This window comes from Rhipicephalus microplus, chromosome 4 (genome assembly GCF_043290135.1).
Source record: "Rhipicephalus microplus isolate Deutch F79 chromosome 4, USDA_Rmic, whole genome shotgun sequence".
In the NCBI taxonomy this organism is placed as follows: domain Eukaryota; kingdom Metazoa; phylum Arthropoda; class Arachnida; order Ixodida; family Ixodidae; genus Rhipicephalus; species Rhipicephalus microplus.
Genome location: NC_134703.1, coordinates 109,390,531 through 109,406,622, shown reverse-complemented (window position 1 = coordinate 109,406,622; position 16,092 = coordinate 109,390,531). Strand labels below are relative to the sequence as shown.

Genomic DNA, 16,092 nt, shown 5'->3' with positions numbered 1-16,092 from the left:
GAGCATGGTGAACTCTATGATGGGAGAGTTGCTCTTCAGATATGTGTTCATAAAACATTTTTAGTGATTTAGAGTACAATCTACTCTACTGTGAGAGAGCATAAAGCCGTCTCTTGGACCTCGTAACACTTGATGCGACCTTGGGTGCTTCAGGGTGATGTGTTTATAAAAAGTGTATAACGATTGAGAGTACTCGGTACTCTACAACAGGAGAGCATAAAGCCGTAATAACTGAACAAAAGAAGAAACTTTTCCTACAAAACAGCAGTGTTGCAAAGGTGCCCTGGAACGTACACATATATGCCCTCAGTGGTGAACTGGTCACATGGGTATTTGTATGCGCGGTTTTTTAACAAAACTGGCCCTGTCTTGACCGTAGGTTTGCTGGCGATGAGCCGTTTCTTATATGAAAATATGATCTACGTTGCCACACTTTGTTGTCACAATTGACTGTTGTATTTCAGTGTCTCACGCATGAGCGTCATCGTTACACTCGTCAAGGAGGAAAAAAAATTACGAGGAGCCATTGTTCAATGTGACAGGCAGAGAGGAAGAATTCGCTTGCCCCCCCATTTTTTCTATCAGGAAAGGGCTCCTAACTTTTTTAGTTTTTCTATTTTTGTTTATATTGAGTTTAAGGCATATCCGGCGTCTCTGGCACCTCGAGACCGTTTAGAAAGTTAAACGCACTGAACGAATATTTTGTGTTCATGGTATTATTGTACGCCTCTTCTTGTACGGTGGCAAGCTTCCCGATTGATTATTTGACTAGGTTTGATTGATTGATTGAGTGAGTTAGGTTTGGTTGGTTAATTAATTATTAATTGTTTAATAATAATAAATAATTATTTTTAATTATAAATATAAGAATTTATCAATTCTTTAAATAAATATTTAATTATTGACCTATTCATTTATTTGTTGATTGACTGCTTGGTTCGTTGATTGATTGATTGATTGATTGATTGATTGATTGATTGATTGATTGATTGGTTGAAACTCGCAGTCTTCGAAAGCGAAACGCCACAGCGGTGACTACCTAGAGCGCTGGATCGGCCGGCGTCCCCTAGAGCACCAAGAACAGTCCGAGGGCTCTTACTACGATGGCAATGTCTACGACGACGGTGACGTCGACGACATGCAAGCGGGGAAAGGCTACACAGACCGGAGGCGCCAGTCGAAAGCTGGCGGACGGCCACGGCGAACGTACCGCGTGTGTGGTCTCTACGTCCACATTGACCACCTGCTGTACCGCCAGTTCGCCAAGATCGACAACGACGCTGTGCGCACGCGCGAGCGCCTTTCGACCCTCATCGCCGGTCTCACGGCAAGAGCTTCTGACATCTTCCGGCACACGGACTTCAGCGGTGTCGAGGACGTCAGGTTCAGCGTGCACAAGATCAAGGCGAGTGAAAGGGACGATGCCTCAGAGAAAAGAACTCTTTTTTCTCAAATTAGTGAAACAGTTGTCCACAGTACTATAACCATCACGCTTGACTCGCTTAGTAAGCAAGAGAACGCGCAAAAAGGAAATGCAGGTGATGACGCCCCCTTCAAGTTCCCGCACCAAATGTTCCGACGTCATAGATTTTGACAGCATTTCCTAGGTCCTACGTAATTTCTAAGGGGTAAAACTGAACGCATGCTGACCTTTTCGTGACTCACAGACAAAGCATACTAAGATTCAGGAAGTTTTGTCGAACCAGTGTTTCCAAAATACAATACTCTTTGAACTACACAACACGGCGTGCAGCGATATCGGCGTGAAATTTCAATATATTTCAACCTTTATTCCCTTCTGTAATAATAAACCAGTGACGGTGATAGTAGCGACTTTAGAGGTCTTAGAGTACAATTTTACAAGCGGAATCGCTGTTTCAGTCAAGTTTCTCTTTAAAGCACGTTGCTCCAAAGCTGTGGTCAAACTGCTGTTATGCGTGAGTTTGCCCATTAGATTGCCACCAGAAGAGGCTGAAGAAGACATTTCAATAAAGACTAATTGTAAAAGCACTCGTCTGCTTACAATGAAATCCAGGTGAGATCGGGGGTTGTCAAAAAGCAGTTAGAATCCGTTCTCCTCGGTGATCTTGACTGCACGGCTTCACGTCTTTGAACTCCGTGAACCAATAAAGTGACTTCGCCCCGCAACCGCGGCCTATTGGCTAAGGTACTTGGCTGATTACCCGCAGGTCGTGGGATGGAGTCGCAACTGCAGCGACTGCATTTTCGGTGGCGGCGAAAATGCTGTGGGCACGTGTGCTCAGATTTGGGTGCACGTTAAAGAACCCTACGTGGTCGAAATTTCCGGAGCCTTCCACTACAGCGTCCCTCATAATCATATGGTGGTTTTGGGACGTTAAACCCCTCATATTATCATTTGTGTGCCCGCTCGCTATTCTTCGCCTTTTCGGAAATACCAGACTTTTCACTGGGCTATGCGAGACCGTCGCACTTAATGATTCTCGTGTAGGGTGCACGTTACTTTGCAAGTCCCGCGTACTCGAACATGTTTCTTGTGCTTCCCAATGACTTACGCAGCATGATAACGGAAGAAGCTCTGCGGCTGGCAAGGCATAATTTCCTCTTTATAATGTTAACGCATCCGAACGCCACGCTGCAGCGTGTGAGCGTCGGTATCTCCCAAGAAGTTGTATAGTTTATTGTAGGTGAGATCTTAGAACGCGGTACCGGAAGCACTCGATGCTGTCAAGCCACTACTCTCCTTAAGTGAATGACTTTTAAGGGAAAAAGGAGGGGGGGGGGGCGTTCTCTATGCCAACTTGCGAAACATTCTCACCAAAACTACTTTGCAGAAAGGAGGAAGGCTTACAGGGTAGAGCGCAGCTTTATGGTGCTTATTTCCACGGCGCCAATATTGAAAGAAATGGTGGTTTCCATGCACACCGTCATGGCACTGTGACAAGAATATATAACAAGATGTCGAACTCAACATAAACAAGTGGTAGTCTACGCTTTGTCATGTCTCCCTTCTTCCTGGTCACGCACAAAGGCTAGATTGTTTCCACTTCCAGCAGGAACGGCCTCCAGCGAGACATGACCGTACAAACTACTGACATTGTCAATATTTAGCACAAAGCGCAGCAACATATAAGCCTCAAAACGGGACGTTTTCGCGCAGATCAACGATACGACCAGTTGCCCCAGCAGAAAGAACCCATTCTGCCTGGACAAAATGGACCCATCCTTATTCCTGCTGACGGCAGCCAAGTCCGCCAACTACGACGAGTACTGCCTAGCATATACGTGGACATACCGCGACTTCGATTCGGGCGTTCTCGGCCTCGCCTACGTGGGAAATTCGACAAGTGAGTGATGCCTTCCATCGAAGTAAACGCTGCTTTGCGACGATATTAGTGAGTTCCCTTTGTTTCTTTCGTTGTTGGAGTGCGACTGCAGCTTGAGAACGCAAATCCTAGGGTCTAAAAAAGCAATAATGTACCTTCCTGCATGAAAACGTGATGAGCGTCTCCTTCTCTGCATGAGTGCATGGATGGATTGTGGCAGGCCACAAGGGAGATGGGTGCGCGTGTCTGTTTTTCTGCGTGCCACTAGAGGCCAATGTCCACTAACTTGGGCAAACCAGTGCGAGCAACACAGCTCCCCCTGGTCTGGGAACGGCGCCTATTGAGTGAATTGCGAAACCAAGTGTGTTAGTGCCCGATGCTATGATAGACAAGATCGAAAGCGTGCCACGTCTCGCCGCGCAGCGCACTCTCTGGGCGTCTGCGACAAGAACAGACTGTTACCGGAGGATCCGACGCAGCCCCAGCTGGGCCTGACGCGCCTAAGCCTGAACACCGGCATGATCACGTTTCTGAACTACAACGCCTATGTGGCCCAGGCGGTCAGCGAGATCACGTTCGCTCACGAGATAGGTCACAACTTCGGATCGCCCGTGAGTACATTCGCGTCACTCGATCGCTGAAGCCAAGAGGTCATGCCTTGGCTGAGCTTCTGCGTGTCGCAATCGCTAACGTAGTTTTCCAAGCTTTACGCAATATGTCCACCACCAGGTAAAACCACCTGCATAGTAAGACCCGTGAATGACTTCACAATGATTCCCACAATAATAAACGTTTATTACCAGCAGTAATTCCTTAAGAAGCCTTATTCTTCAGTCTGCTCATTTCCTCTAAAAATGTAAGCGATGCTGTTTTCATGTAGTTCTGAAATGTTCCACAAGCACCATACGAGGGTATGGTGCCATACGATGGTATGGAGGAATTGTAAAATTCGCTCGACAGCCGTCACCGCAGACGGCTTAAAGACCCTTGTGCTCAGACTTTGGTGCACGTTAAAGAACCCCAGATGGTCGAAATGTCCAGAGCCCTCCACTACGGCATCTCTCATAATCATATGGCGGCTTTGGGACGTTAAACCCCAAGTAACAAATAAATCATCCGTTCAATTTTTCTCTGAACACTGAGACAGAGACCGTGCGTTGTGACCCTATAAAAACATCGTGCTATAGCACTAGCGCATATTGTATGTTATTCGTTTAAATGTTGCATAGGCCAGAAGTTGTTTTGAGATCGAACATACGTTGTAAACGCCCTGCATCAAAAGGGAGGTGGCCATGTATGTCTGCGTAAAACGCATAAACCACTTTGCAAAAGTTTTTTTTCTTTTTTGACGCTGAGTGTCATTGCGTAAGAGAGGTGATCGGGTGTTCCTTCGCATTATGCGCAGCACGACACGCCGGATGGAAGCCCTTGCGCTCCGGGAAATAAAAACAACGGCAACTACATCATGTACTTCATGGCGAGTTCCGGCCTCGAGCCCAACAACCGCTTGTTTTCCACCTGCAGCAGGGGCAACATATCCGAAGTCATCAAGCCTATGGTCGAGGGCAAGTCGCCGCGCGAGAATTGCTTTCAAGGCAAGCTTGTGTCACTCAAACGTCTTCAAACGTCTCAAACAAGCTTCCTCCTAGGGGCCCTTTTTCGGAGCAGTGATTTTTTCCTCTTATTATAGAAACTTACAATATCGAACGCAGAGCGCGGAACTCCTACACTGAGAAGTCACTCGGGTAGCGAGAAAACATGGGAAAAAAAGGCGCATGTGGCGACGCTGCACTGATTTTCTCGCACCAACTCAGCATGACGTCATAGTTTTACGGCGTCTGCTGTAGCGATTGCGTAATAGTTTGAGGCTTAATACGACCTCAGTTCTCATCTCTGACACACGGTATCTTACTTGATAAGTTTCAGAAAATTTTAATACACCAATGTGGACAAAATTCGGAGAATGAGCCGTGCCTATAGATTGCTTTCGTGGCGCAAGGCTAAAGGCATACTGGAGCTTATCGGTTCCACGCTGATTCTTGCCATTCGGCACTGGTCCTGCCCTTTCGTGTTCATCTGAAAGAGACGTTTGAAGCTTGTTTTCTGGCCTGCCCAGTTTTGGTAGGCTGATGACTGTTAAGTACCGGCAGAAAAGCCACGTATACATGCAAAATGTAAATATTCGCGTTGCGTTCTCATCGCGCTTTTTTTGTTCCGTTGTAACGTACATATTGTCACGTCGCTCCAGGGGATGTCGACAAGGTCTATTGATGTCCGAGCAACAGGGCTCTAACCAAGCGCGTCGGTTGGGCTTGTCTTCTAGAGCGGGGGTTCACGCGCACTTCTTTCTTCTTCGTGGTGTGTGCCTTCACCTTGGCATACGACCCACTACTAGAAGCAGGTGGCAATATTCCTCCTCAACAAAAAAAAGAAAGAGCATCGTCCCGATGCTGTAAAGTTATTGAAAAAAAACCAAAACAAAGTAGGTTAAACAATGAAAAAGGGCACCAATAATCAAATGTTAGACGCGATAAGTTCACCAATGATGAGGCAATTGTCGGAGCACAAATAAAAAAAACACAGGAAAAGTGGTCTTTTAGGAACGCGCAAAATAGGGCTTCATGCGCACCACGTGAACTATGTCAGAGGTCGGTTGTTTTCGTTGTGCCCATCGTGACGACGTAGCGTCCGGAACCACTTCGTAGTTTACGTCGCTCACGCGGCGTATTACTTTATACGGACCGAAGTATCTGCTGAGCAACTTTTCGGAGAGGCCACGGCGTCGAACAGGGGTCCAAATCCAAACTTGGTCTCCCGGACTGTAAGATACGTCATTGTGACGCTTATTGTAACGTCGTGCATCGACCTGTTGCTGCTGACCAATGTGTAGCCGGGCGAGCTGGCGAGTTTCCTCGGCACGCTCTGCAAATTCTTCTGCGTCAGTTGTTAATCGATCAGCGCCTTCATAAGGAAGCATCGCATCCAGCATCGTCTGAACTTCGCGGCCGTAGAGAAGGCGAAACGGTGTAAATTGGGTTGTTTCTTGAACGGCGGTGTTATAAGCGAACGTCACATAAGGCAAAATGCGATCCCATGTTTTGTGTTGGACGTCGATGTACATGGAGATCATGTTTGTGACGGTCTTATTTAGTCGCTCGGTTAAGCCGTTGCTCTGCGGATGGTAAGCAGTCGTCGTTCGATGCCTAGTGTTACTTAGCCGAAAAACTTCATCAATAAGTTGTGCAGTGAACGCTGTTCCTCTGTCGGTTATCACTGTAGATGGAGCACCGTGGCGCAGAACAATGTATCACATGAAGAACTGTGCTACCTCAGAAGCCGTGGCTCGTGGTATCGCCTGTGTCTCAGCATAGCGGGTCAAATAGTCAGTTGCAACAATGACCCATTTGTTGCCGTCGGACGATAAAGGAAATGGGCCGAGAATGTCCATGCCGACTTGGTCAAATGGCTTGTGGGGTGGATCAATTGGCTGAAGTAATCCAGCCGGCTTGCTTGGTGGCGACTTTCGACGCTGGCATTCACGACAGCTTTTAACGTACTGCTTCACGCTTGCTGAAAGTCCAGGCCAGTAGTACGCCTCACTTACTCTGGCGAGCGTTCGCGAGTAACCTAGATGACCAGATGTGGGTTCATCATGGCACGCGGAGAGGACTTCGTCCCGCATGTCCTTCGGAACGACGAGGAGGTAAGCGCGGCTCGTAGAACGGGCGTTTTTTTTATACAGGACATTACCTCGGAGGCAGAAAGACGTCATGACACGAAATAGATGGCGAGGTATAACGGCGCTATGACCCTCCAGATAGTCGATGAGCGGTCGAATCTCTTCATCCTCTCGCTGGCGTCTGCTCAAGTCAGATGAGCTAAGGGCGCCCAGGAAACCGTCATCGTCGTCTTCTTCTTGATTGACTAAAGGTATGGGTGCACGCGACAGCGTATCAGCGTCTTCATGCTTCCGTCCAGACTTATATACGATGGTAACATCAAATTCCTGTAGACGCAAGCTCCATCGGGCCAGTCGTCCAGAGGGATCACGAATGTTTACCAACCAGCAGAGGGCATGGTGGTCCGTCACCACTTTAAATGGACGACCATAGAGGTACGGGCGAAACTTGGTGATCGCCCACACTACTGCGAGACACTCTTTTTCTGTGGTCGTGTAATTCACCTCGGTACGGGACAGTGAGCGGCTGGCATAGGCAATGACTCGTTCTTTGCCGTGTTGATGCTGGACGAGCACTGCGCCGAGGCCGATGTTACTGGCGTCAGTGTGCACCTCTGTGTCAGCATCATCGTCAAAATGCGCAAGAACAGGGGCTGACTGCATCCGCTGTCGTAGCTCGGCAAAAGCAGCCTGTTGTTCGGTAGCCCATACAAACGGTGTGTCGTCACGTGTAAGGCGAGTCAAGGGTTCCGCTATCTTCGAAAACCCTCTAATAAATCGTCGATAGTAGGCGCACAAGCCCAGAAAGCGTCGAACAGCCTTTTTGTCTGTAGGATGCGGAAACGCGGCTACAGCGGCAAGTTTGTCGGGGTCGGGTCGAACTCCTTTCGCGTTGACTACATGGCCAAGGAATTTGAGCTCTTCATAACCAAAGTGACACTTCTGCGGTTTGAGTGTAAGATCTGCTGATTGAATAGCGTGTAGCACACTCCTGAGGCGATGAAGATGTTGCTGGAAGGTTTCAGAAAAAACGACAACATCATCAAGGTATACGAGACAAGTTTGCCACTTCAGACCAGTAAGCACAGTATCCATCATTCGCTGGAAGGTTGCGGGCGCTGAGCACAAACCAAAAGGAAGGACTCGAAATTCATACAGGCCATCAGGGGTAACAAAGGCCGTTTTCTCGCGATCTCGCTCGTCAACCTCGATCTGCCAGTACCCGCTTTTTAAATCCAAAGAGGAAAAATAGTGGGCGCGGCGTAATCTGTCTAACGAGTCGTCGATGCGTGGCAGCGGGTACACGTCCTTTTTAGTCACGCTGTTCAGCTTCCGGTAATCGACGCAAAAACGTAGCGTTCCGTCTTTCTTCTTGACTAGGACGACCGGAGAGGACCACGCACTGTTGGAAGGCTCGATGATGCCGTCGTCAAGCATTTCTCGAACTTGCGTACGAATGGCTTCTCGTTCCTTCGCTGACACACGGTAAGGCTGTTGGTGTACTGGGCGAGCGTCGTCGTAAGTGATGATTCTGTGCCTAGTGATCGAAGTCTGGCGCACCTTAGAGGAAGCAGCGAAGCATGACTTGAATTCAAGCAAGAGTTTTCGCAGTGCTGTCTGGTTCTCTGGTGTGAGGTTAGAATTAATGTCGATATTGTTTAGAGACGTATCGGCGGCCTCCACTGCGTCCGACGAGAAGCAGATGGGAACGATACTTAATTCATCTGCAAACGCTAACGAAGTGCCACGAAAAAGGTGTCGGTGTTCGTTGCTGAAATTCGTAACGAGCAGTTGAGATCGGCCATCACGTAGCTGTATGATACTCCTAGCCACACAAACACCTTGAGACAGCAAGTGTTCAAAATTACTTTCTGCAATCGCTTCACCATTTCGCAATCCACAGCATGTGACGTCGACAATAACAGTGGCTCTTGGAGGAAGCGTTATACTTTCAGCAGAAACACGAAGAATGTCGGCACGTTGTTGGTCGTCCTGCTTGTCGATTGCTCGGTCGGCTGAGAAGGTGATGCGATTCTGTTGAAGGTCAATGACAGCTCCATACTCCTGCAGGAAGTCAACACCAAGAATAACGTCGCGTGAACATTCACGGAGCACAAGGAAACTTGCTACAAAAGTATAACCGCAGACCCGAACTCTGCTCGTGCAGGTTCCAAGCGGAGAGACGGTGTGGCCACCAGCCGTTCAAATCACAGAGCCATGCCAGGGCGTGATTACCTTCTTTAGTAGTCTGGTCATTTTCCCGCTTAGTATAGAATAGTCAGCCCCGGTATCAACTAAAGCACCTACTACATAGCCGTCTATCAGCACCGGTATATCCAGAGAAAGCCGCACATATCGCTCAGTCGAATCCACACCCTTTACTGTTAGCGTCGATCGGAGGTCTTCAGCACGTCGACTGCCAGCGACCTCGCCTCCAAGGGTCGCTTGCGTTAGTTTTCCCGGCGGGGACTGGGGGACCGTGCGCTAGCATGGCGCTGTGGCGAAGATGAAAAGCGCCTCGGCGACGGTGAGCGCGGCTGCCGTCCAGAAGGCGGTGGCATGCGCTGTTGAGCCAGGTAGTCCTCAATGTCCCGGGGTCGCTGGCCATACCGAGGAGGCGCTGAATATACTGAAAAGCCGCGCAGCCCGAGGCGCCGGTATGGACACTGGCGGTACAAATGGTCCGCTTCACCGCAGTGGAAGCACAAAGGCCGGCGATCAGGAGTGCGCCAAACATCAGATTTCCGAGGCGAAGCACGTCTGTCGTCAAGGTAGTGCGCTGGTTGTTCCGCAAGATGCACAGGGTTGGCGTAAACGAGGGGTGGGGGCGCGCGTGTGTTCTCGTAGTACCGTAGAGGCTGCGCCGACTGAAGTGAAACTGTAGGAGGTGCTTGAACAAACAGCGGGGAAGAGGAAGCTGGGCGCTTCAAGGCTTCCGCATAAGTCGCACGGTGGTAGTCAGCCGGGGCCGGTGCGGCGTTATCCAGACTCACAGGGTCACGCAGGGCATGATGCAGCTCGTCCTTGACGATACTTGCAATAGAACTCACCGTAGGTAGTGGTGGTGTGGCAGCCTTTTGCAGCTCCTCGCGTACTATAGAGCGGATGAGGTCGCGCAGACACTCGGTGTTGTTCCCAAAAGTCGTGGGAACTTGAGCAGTGGACGTGCTCACTTGCCGGTCATACAGGGTGGATCGATGCTGAAGCATCTTTTCCATCGTGACGGCTTCAGACAAAAACTCGGCGACCGTGCTCGGAGGGCTCCGTACAAGGCCAGCGAAAAGCTGCTCCTTAACTCCCCGCATCAGGTGACGCAACTTCTTTTCCTCTGTCATACCTGGATCAGCCCGTCGGAACAGGCGCGTCATATCTTCCACATATGTCATGACAGTTTCGTTGGGCATCTGGATGCGGGCCTGGATCGCTCGCTCCGCTCGTTCGTGGCGATCAGCACTTCTGTAAGTGTCCAACAGCCGGCGGCGGAATTCAGGCCACGGTGTCATCTGTTCCTCGTGATTCATGTACCAGGTACGTGCTCCATCCTCCAAATAGAAGTACACACGCCGTAGTTTCGCCGCGTCGTTCCAGTCGTTCAAAGCAGCCACGCGTTCGAAGTCGACCAACCAGTCCTCGACGTCTTCGAGCTCGGTGCCATGAAACGGTGTCGGAACCTGTGGACTTTTGAGGGTGTACCGAGTCACCGGGGGGTTTCCCGTTCCTGTTAAAGTGGTTTGAACGGACGTGCTCATCATACTGGTGTGAACTGTGGGGTCAGCTTCGGGTGGCAATCCCCTGATCCTGCGGCTTGTCCGATGAACGGGAGTGTGGACTCGCACTGGGCTTGTGGTGCTGCTTCCAGGAGGGGTCTGAAACATCCGTGAGGGGCTACCCAGCACCTCCACCAATTGTCACGTCGCTCCAGGGGATGTCGACAAGGTCTATTGATGTCCGAGCAACAGGGCTCTAACCAAGCGCGTCGGTTGGGCTTGTCTTCTAGAGCGGGGGTTCACGCGCACTTCTTTCTTCTTCGTGGTGTGTGCCTTCACCTTGGCATACGACCCACTACTAGAAGCAGGTGGCAATATGTATACATCTCTTTTTAGGACATATTTCTGCGGGCGTACATGTTCTGTTGAAATGTTATTGATGTCTACCGTCTGTCATATAAATGTCTTTAAACACCGTGATTATGCCAAGCTGTATGAAGTGGTTCTAAGTGATGCTAAGTTATAGACCTTTAAAGAGGATAGTCTTTCTTGGGGACCTTCGAAAGAAAATCGTTGGTCTGTCTGTCTGTCTGTCTGTCTGGCTGGCTGGCTGTCTGTACATTCGTCTGTTTGAACGCCATTACCGATACCTCAAACGGCACATAACGACCGACCCCATCCACAGCACCTACCAATATTGCTCAAGGTTCAGCGTTCATACTTGTGCGATGGTTAATTAAAATGTAATTATTGTGCATATCTGAGGTACCATAACAACACGTCGAAGTTTTGTATGTGTGGCTTTATACTAGAGAAGGCACACACAAGTAATTCTAAGGATCGTAGTGTACATCCCGCTGCGCTGATAGTGCAACGCGACGCTCGAAAAGGTAAGTGCTTCCAACGCTTTGCTGAGACGACACGGTGGTGGCGCCTGCCCGCCGCTTTGCGTTCTACACCTTATCTCAACTCCGAGACAAGCGCGCATCTTTCTCCGCGGGCGCGCACGCCTTCCTTCGTTTTCGAACTGCCAGATGGCACTAGTATCTAACGTGCCTCGATGTGCTCGTTCGCCTCCGCTACACGCTCGAGGCACTAACGCAGCGCCTCCAGAATACCATTCAACAATTTTCTTGCACAGAACATCAAATAAATGTTTTGTTCGCTCTCTCCAGACGCGAGACTATCGTTTTTCGACGACATATGCAGTGTAACATGCCGATTCGGGGCCAATTTTTTATATGTTTGGAAACCGTGTTACACGCACCGTCGACGCAGGGACGTACTTGTAGCGATGCTGCGATGTCGCTACAAGCACCTCAGTATGTCGACAGCACCTACCGCTGTCGCCGTTTACATACGTTGCCGTTGCCGTTTTGAACATAATAAGCTGTGGTCTACTTCAAGTGATAGCAATCCAGCAATATCGCTTAGCAGTGCACCGTGATTCCCGATAAGCGACGTCCTGATGGGCAGCGCGAGCGGCCTTCGGTCTCCCCATGTCGGTGTCTTCACACTCGAAATATTGGCGGCCGGCTTAAACAGTGTCACTGAAAAAATTTGTGTTACCACACCGGCGTTCACGGGCTGAAATTTCAGCACGATATTGAAACATCATACTGAGCTGCTCAATGATGTAACTACACAGCTTTACATCAGTCGAACTTGTAAGCTAAACAATTGCATAGCGGTATATACATGTACCGAATAGGCCTAGCAACCTGGAACGCCTTTTCATATTTGCCCCGAACGACGCAAGACACTCACAAAAGTGTTTTTCTGGCTGCCAATCCCTTTCAATTGACCTCTGATGATGCCCATAGAGAAATTGACCATGCTAATCATCGCCGATCTGTGCAGAGGAGAGCGGGCCAGTCTGCGGCAACGGAATCGTCGAGGGTGTTGAGGAATGCGACTGCGGCTACAGCGAAGCCGAGTGCCACGATCCATGCTGCTACGCGCGCCGCAACAGCGTCAACGCCAAGGGGTGCACGCTAAGGCCCGGCAAACAGTGCAGGTGAGAGGTCCAACTTCGGGATGGACCACTCCGAATTGTGGTACACATTTGACGCCGAAGCTTTCCAGACTTTACGGGTCTACCACGCTAGCGTGCAAAACTCGGCGGATGGCGGAAGGAGGGACGTGATGCGCGTTCAGCCTAATTCTTGGAATTGATTAGAGCAAGAGAAAGAGTTTCTATAGTTCTGTGTTTTTTATGTCATGTTCGTTCCGCGGCATTCTGACGTGTTCGCGGTCTCAATAGAAAAAACTTGAATATTGCTACCGTTGTGCTTGCGAAAGTTCCGCTTGTAATAGTAATCGCACGAGCGATGTAGCATAGGTTGTCAGTATAATTGTCAGAGAGGTTCCTTTTTTGTGTTACGAGCAACTAATGGAACCAACAACAGGCGGTACAATTTTTTTTGGAGGGAGGGGGGGGTATGTTCATTGTAGCGATTTTTTTATAAGTTGAAAGATATTACAGAGTACGAAAAATTACCCTTTTTATCTGTAGAGTCCGAGCCCACAAGCTTCGAATTACGCGTTCAGTTGGTCGGCCACCACCGCCTCTTGCAAAGATGACAAGCCATGTGACTCCTGAAAAAAAAGAAGAAAAGAATATTCCCACTCGCCGCCTGGAGTTTGAATGGCGCTGGTTCACACTCCCAAGTATTAAAAAGACACTGAAGTCAAATAACAATTTACGTCAGAGTGAAACCTTGATTGATTGATATGTGAGGTTTAACGTCCCAAAACCACTATATGATTATGAGAGACGCCGTAGTGGAGGGCTCCGGAAATGTAGACCACCTGGGGTTCTTTAACGTCCACCCAAATCTGAGCACACGGGCCTCAGAGTGAAACCTTAATGTACGACATCTAAAACGACAATAATATCAACAACAGTGCCCCATTTACCGAGAAATTAAAGTAAATTCACAAGAACACAAGCGCCGCAGTAGGACATTTTCAAAATCATCTTGATGACATCAGACGGACTGCCAACAATTATACACTAGTAATCAATGTAACTGCACTAAATAAAGAACCTTCCATACATGAAGAGACGCAATAAAATGCTGCTTGTTCGTTTCTGTTTGATTCATGAAAAAAAGAACCACCGGACTTTACTGTGGGGAATGGCGCGAGTGGTTCAAAAATTCAATTTTCACGTGATTATACAGGACAGGTAATGTCATCTAGCGGGGCGCAGTTGAAACAAAAACGTCTGCAATCTCGAAGCCATTGGCGAGAAATTGATCAATGGCCGTCGCTGCTGCTGTGACTCCAGCTGCTTTCGGTCTGCTGCTACTAGCGCAGTAAAGCCGGACAACGTTTTGCACGGCAATAGTAACGTGAATCGGTCCGCTCGGTCCGTTTCTTGAGGCGGGTAATTTGAAGTGCGCTAACCTGGTGCGGACTACCAAAACAGGATTTTATTTCAAAATAGTCCCTCCCTTGGCATAAAAGTAACACTACGAGGTTTCTGGACGCTATTTCAACAATCAACGTCGACTTAATAATTGTATTTTGTGTCCTTTTAAGCAGACATGAATACTACAAGGGTAGGACCTTCATTGTAGCACAAAATAGAGCATTGGACGGGTAATTCGAAATTTATGTGGTCTATCGCACCGAGAAGGGTAAATTTTCGTTGACCATTCTTTTTTTTTCAACTTAAGTGAGCGCCATGAGCACATTTACAATACTGATAAGAAACCTAAAACAGTGATCCTGTACTTTCTTCGGCTTCATCATTTGTATGCTTAATTCGTTATTTAGGAATGGTAGGATAACTTGCAAATGCGAAACGCCATCTTATTTTATAACTTCAGCTCATCACTGCAGTTCATCTTCTCTTTATTTTGGTTTGCCCACGTGTTCTTTGTAGCCCTACTACCGGGCCCTGTTGCGACAAGGATTGCAAGCTGGTGCCGACGACGACGATGTGCGCGCCCGAGACGGAGTGCCGCGAGAAGGCCATGTGCACGTATCCTCTTTGTGATTGATTGATCTGTGGAGTTTAACGTCCCAAAAACACTCTATGATTATGAGAGACGCCGTAGTGGAGGGCTCCGGAAATTTAGACCAGCTGGGGTTTATCCTCTTTGTGGACTGGCGCCGCTTAAGTTCACTCACGTGATACTTCTGTCTAACTTACTGAATGTGGTGTAACACCCGCTCTGTCAATTCAGCTGTTAAAGTACCACGCTTGTAAGCTCGAGGCTGCAATTCTACTTATCAGGGCAGCCACATTTTCAATGTGGGTCGTATGCAAAAGCCAGCGTGTGCATGGTCAATTTTTATGAAAGGGAACACGCGAGCGCGTTGTCTGCGTGCTCTGGAGTCTGCTTGCAGTGCGTTCATATGGGAGTGAGAGCAACTAAAACCTCTATTCACGTCATCTAGTGGACAGAAAAAACCCCTACCGGTCCTCCTTGGTGATATAGAACCGGTGGCAAGATTGCGACCCCTTTCACAGCAATTACGCGAGCCCGGTCACTTGCGATATCGTGATCGTTGGCGGGGTAACTCTCGAGAGCGCAATTTCAAAGGCCTGTGGGTGTTTTAAATTGTCATAGTTCGTACGGGAATCGAGCAGATAGCTAGCCCTCGATGAAGCGCGTACTGTTCCCAGCCTTGACATGACATGCAGAAGCAACAATGCCAGCTGTCCACCTGGGAAGCCCAAAAGCAACAACACCGTCTGCCACAAGGGTTCCCAAGTGTGCGTCAGTGGAGAGTGCACTGGCTCAGTGTGTATCAAGTACGGCTTGAAGGGTTGCACCCTCGTCGGATCGCAATACAGCGCTGACCAGCAGTGCTTGGTGGCCTGTGAAACGGAAGATGGTAGGCCTGTATACATACTGTATATATAATCCAGTGTATATATTTATTTATTTATTTATTTATTTATTTATTTAATAACGCCAGTTGTATCGTGAATCAGACACGACGCACGTATTGTCTTCGGCCTCGTGATAAAAAAATAATTGTTTACTGACACATAATAAAACACACGCCACACAAGCTACTAAATGCCACACAGACCAAACTGCTCGAATATCTCTCCTCAACGTCGCCGTCTTTCTTTACTGTCCACAGAAGGGCACGCGCATTTCCAACACACGGAGAACCAAGGGGCCCGAAGAGCCGGTAAGGAAGAAGGCTGTGCTACTTCCTTCTCCTTCTCAGCCCACGCTTCGGGCGCCGGGCCTAGTGTTCTCCGTGCGTCGCATCCAACTAACGATACCACTAGCGTTAAAGGGCTCGTTTCGCTGAAACTACGGCATCACTGGTAGTGAGTGAAAAATCACCATCTTACGTACTTTAGAAAAATCAAGAACAATGCAAATAAAATATAATTTTAAAAATTGGCAGCATATCCTCGGGATGAATG

General features: G+C 48.7%; 1 protein-coding gene across 1 annotated transcript in view; it reads left to right on the top strand.

The window, feature by feature from the left end:
* The window catches only part of LOC142814405 (disintegrin and metalloproteinase domain-containing protein 10-like), a 53,679-nt gene extending 48,625 nt beyond the window's left edge, over window positions 1-5,054 (top strand). Inside the window, exons 5-9 of the mRNA XM_075893148.1 lie at window positions 1,007-1,405; window positions 3,140-3,326; window positions 3,729-3,916; window positions 4,711-4,900; window positions 4,996-5,054. Coding sequence (XP_075749263.1) covers window positions 1,007-1,405; window positions 3,140-3,326; window positions 3,729-3,916; window positions 4,711-4,900; window positions 4,996-5,054 — 1,023 coding nt within the window. The remainder of the gene's footprint in view (window positions 1-1,006; window positions 1,406-3,139; window positions 3,327-3,728; window positions 3,917-4,710; window positions 4,901-4,995) is intronic.
* Window positions 5,055-16,092: the final 11,038 nt, after the last annotated feature.